Source organism: Buceros rhinoceros, unplaced genomic scaffold, assembly GCF_000710305.1.
Source record: "Buceros rhinoceros silvestris isolate BGI_N320 unplaced genomic scaffold, ASM71030v1 scaffold16613, whole genome shotgun sequence".
In the NCBI taxonomy this organism is placed as follows: Eukaryota; Metazoa; Chordata; class Aves; order Bucerotiformes; family Bucerotidae; genus Buceros; species Buceros rhinoceros.
In genome coordinates this window covers 45,741-48,869 of record NW_010401963.1, presented here as the reverse complement: position 1 = coordinate 48,869, position 3,129 = coordinate 45,741, and the positions used below count along the sequence as shown (strand labels likewise).

Below are 3,129 nucleotides of genomic sequence, written 5' to 3'. Positions count from 1 at the left end.
GTAAAATCTGAGAGCCTGTGGTGTTAGAAAACTTGGGATAGTCTACGCGGGAAACACATCCCCTTCCCCTCCCGGCAGCTTTGCGTACTTGCTTTAGAGTAGAACATGAATTCTGTTTTAAAATCTCCAGCTGAAAGACACGAGCTTGTTACCTAGTGGGGTGGCTCCTGTTGCATTAGCTACACACGTGTTTACACTGGTTTAATGTTCCCAGCCCCCAGGTTTGCTGGCATACCTTGATAGTGCTGACCCCGTTCCTGAGAAAGACGCTGATAGGATGCATGTCAGAGACAACTTAAAAATCGCGACTGTAAGTACACGTGCCGCCTCACCTCTTCTGGTGTACAGGTGTGCACTCTTGGGGACTTACCTGGCACGGACACCTGGCCAGCATCGGGCACACCGATAACTAACATAACTAACGAGATTTGTTCTGCAGGATCAGTATGGCAAGTTCAACAAAGTGCCCGAGTGGCAGCGGCTGGCTGGAAAAGCTGCAAAGGAAGTTGAGAAATTTGCCAAGGAGAAGGTGGATCTAGTCTTGATGCACTGGAGAGACAGAATGGGCATAGCTCAAAAAGAGGTGAGCGTTTGGTCTGATGTAACAACAAGCTGTAACTGATGAGAACCCGAACTTGGTAAAACGTAGCTCAATTTTGATGTTGACCGTGGTGCAGAATTTTGGCAGGTGATGTTTCTGGAATAATGGTGAACTTGGTTCAAAACAAAGTATTAACGGGGAAATGTGGAGAACGGTGGTGGAAGGGCGCATTGCACTTCGAACATCTAGATACTGGGTTTAAACGATCATTTTTCTGTCTGGAGTTCTGAGCTGTTTAATTTCACAGTAAACGTTTGCCAGTGTAGCTTGGACAAGGTAGCAGCAGGTGTGGTGTTAGCACTGGGAATTACGTCAGTGGCTGTGGCTTGTTAAGTGTTGTACCTTTTCTTTCTCTCCCAACTTCCCATCGCAATCAGGACAGAAACAATCTGGTGAGTCTGTGCCTGCCCCTCGTGTGGATCGTGTTGCTCAGAGCTCTGCTTGCATGTGGCACCTGCTGTAGAGAGTAGCGTTGGTTTCGTGCCTGGTCAAACTAGGGAACCTTTCAGTGGCCAAGTCAGGTTCGTGACTGACTTCTGTGACTTGCTCTTGAAAGGCAACAGCTAAAGCAAAGCGGAATGTGCTGGGTGTCCTGCCCCATCAGCTCTGGACTGTGAGTGCTGCTGGTGCTGGGAACTGAGCTTTTCTCAGGGCTAGCTTGCTTCAGGATGAGTGACTTGTTGCGCAGCTGAAAGTTTCTCTGGCATGACTTAACTTGGTGTAAATAACACTTGTGAAAGTCCGTTGCTGCTACTTGCTAGAAAAGGAGACCTTATTAATGAGGCTTAACTTAGTGTGGCTTTTGAAGGAGTAGAAAAGCTAGCTCTTTATTTTAAAAGGGGAGAATGGGGAGGACCTGCTTCTGCTAACTTCTTAAATGTGGCTTTTTTCCAGAACGTTATTCAAAAGCCAGTGATATTAAGGAAACGACGCCAAAGAATAAAAATAGAAGCAAACTGGGATCTCTTCTATTACAGGTAAAATACTAAAATTAATATGGTGGCCTCAGATCGGGTTACACCTGGCAGGATATTTCGTTAGTATCTCCTGAGCTGCTGTGGCTTGATTCCAATTCCTGCCTGCCTTGAAACAGCGCAAGTGCTTTGTAAGAGGGACTGGGGAGAAATTAAATCCAAAGTTATGCTTAAAGATTTAGCCGAGTCTTGTTTGCCTTTCAGAGAATGTTTTGAGGGGTTTAAACTATGTTACTTCTTTTCTAGGTTTCTCCAGGACCATGCCAGATCAAACTTGATTTGGAACTTCAAAACGCGGGAAGAGCTGAGGGATACTCTGGAGTCTGAGATGAGAGCATTCAATATTGACAGAGAACTGGGCAGTGCCAATGTTATCTCGTGGAACCATCAGGAGTTTGAGGTGAGTAACCCACTGTAGGAGAATCTGCATATGTAAAATAGGTAATACAGGAAAAAAGAGTTGGTGTTAACCGTGCTGCTCCGTAAATCACAGCGTGAGGATACTGTTTTCACACAGTCAAAACAGCCTGTCAGGCGTCTGCAGAGCAGCTGGCAAGGTCCTGACAGGCTTCTCAAAACAGCCTGCAGGATGTTTTCAAGTACTGTGCTAATAAAGGCTTCCTGTGCTCTGCTCTTATCCCCAGTACTGTTAGGGTTCCACGCGGTTCTAATTACTGTGTAATGCTAAAGCAAAGCAAGGCCAGACAAAATTCAACCGTAAGGTCCTCCCAGTCCACCCTTGTCACCGTACAGCCTTCCAGTCACAATTTGAGCGGAGGGCTGACGGTGAAATGGGAGCGAACGGCTGCTTCTGAGGAATTCTCAGTTGCCTACTCTGGCAAATCAGACAGAATTGCGGGACGTCAGGCTAATGCTTTAGGAGAAGGAACTATTTTATGTAAGCAACTTGCTCTTATAAGCCACGGATTACTTCTTGCCCCAATGCAGTAAACAGCGACGTTTGGGGCTGGATTGGTATTTCTTGTGCTGGCATTTAGCTGTTGAAGTCGTCTTCAGGTATGGGTCAGGCACGGGGCTTCTGGCGCCGCAGTGTCTGCTGTCCCAACTCCATCCCTGCACTTTAGAGTTGCTCCCTGGGGCAGAATCAAAAGTACAGGTTGGAAACTTGGTAGTACAGGCTTCCCACAGGCACCTTGTGCTCCTACGTGGTTTATGCTGCTGGAATGTGTCACTAGCATTTATACAGCTGCAGCCCAGGATACCTTGGGACTGGCTTGAGGGGGCTTCCGTAAAGTGACCTTTGAACAGCTGCTGTCTCAGATCTGCTTTGAAATATCTTAAATGAATTCTTTATCAGGCTGTGCTGTAGGTATTCGAATTAATGAGATAGTGGTGACAGAGGCTTCTCTGCCAGCTGTGGAACGTGTCACTTTACCAAGGGGAATGGTGGCTTGAGGTTGTTCTGGAAGCCTGCTAGTCAGTGGGACACCTTCGTATCGTGTGCTGTGGTTGAACCCGTAGATAACTTTATGTGGCCTGATGGCAGTGGCCTGCAAACTACAGACAGGAAAACCCGCCGCAGAGAGCGGCTTT

The 3,129-nt window shown here is 47.1% G+C and overlaps 1 protein-coding gene across 1 annotated transcript in view; it reads left to right on the top strand.

Annotated features, from left to right (window-relative positions):
- Positions 1 to 3,129, top strand: part of DNAJC13 (DnaJ (Hsp40) homolog, subfamily C, member 13) — a 39,057-nt gene that overhangs the window by 13,838 nt on the left and 22,090 nt on the right. The window contains exons 18-21 of the mRNA XM_010132481.1: positions 215 to 310; positions 440 to 583; positions 1,496 to 1,578; positions 1,822 to 1,975. Coding sequence (XP_010130783.1) covers positions 215 to 310; positions 440 to 583; positions 1,496 to 1,578; positions 1,822 to 1,975 — 477 coding nt within the window. The remainder of the gene's footprint in view (positions 1 to 214; positions 311 to 439; positions 584 to 1,495; positions 1,579 to 1,821; positions 1,976 to 3,129) is intronic.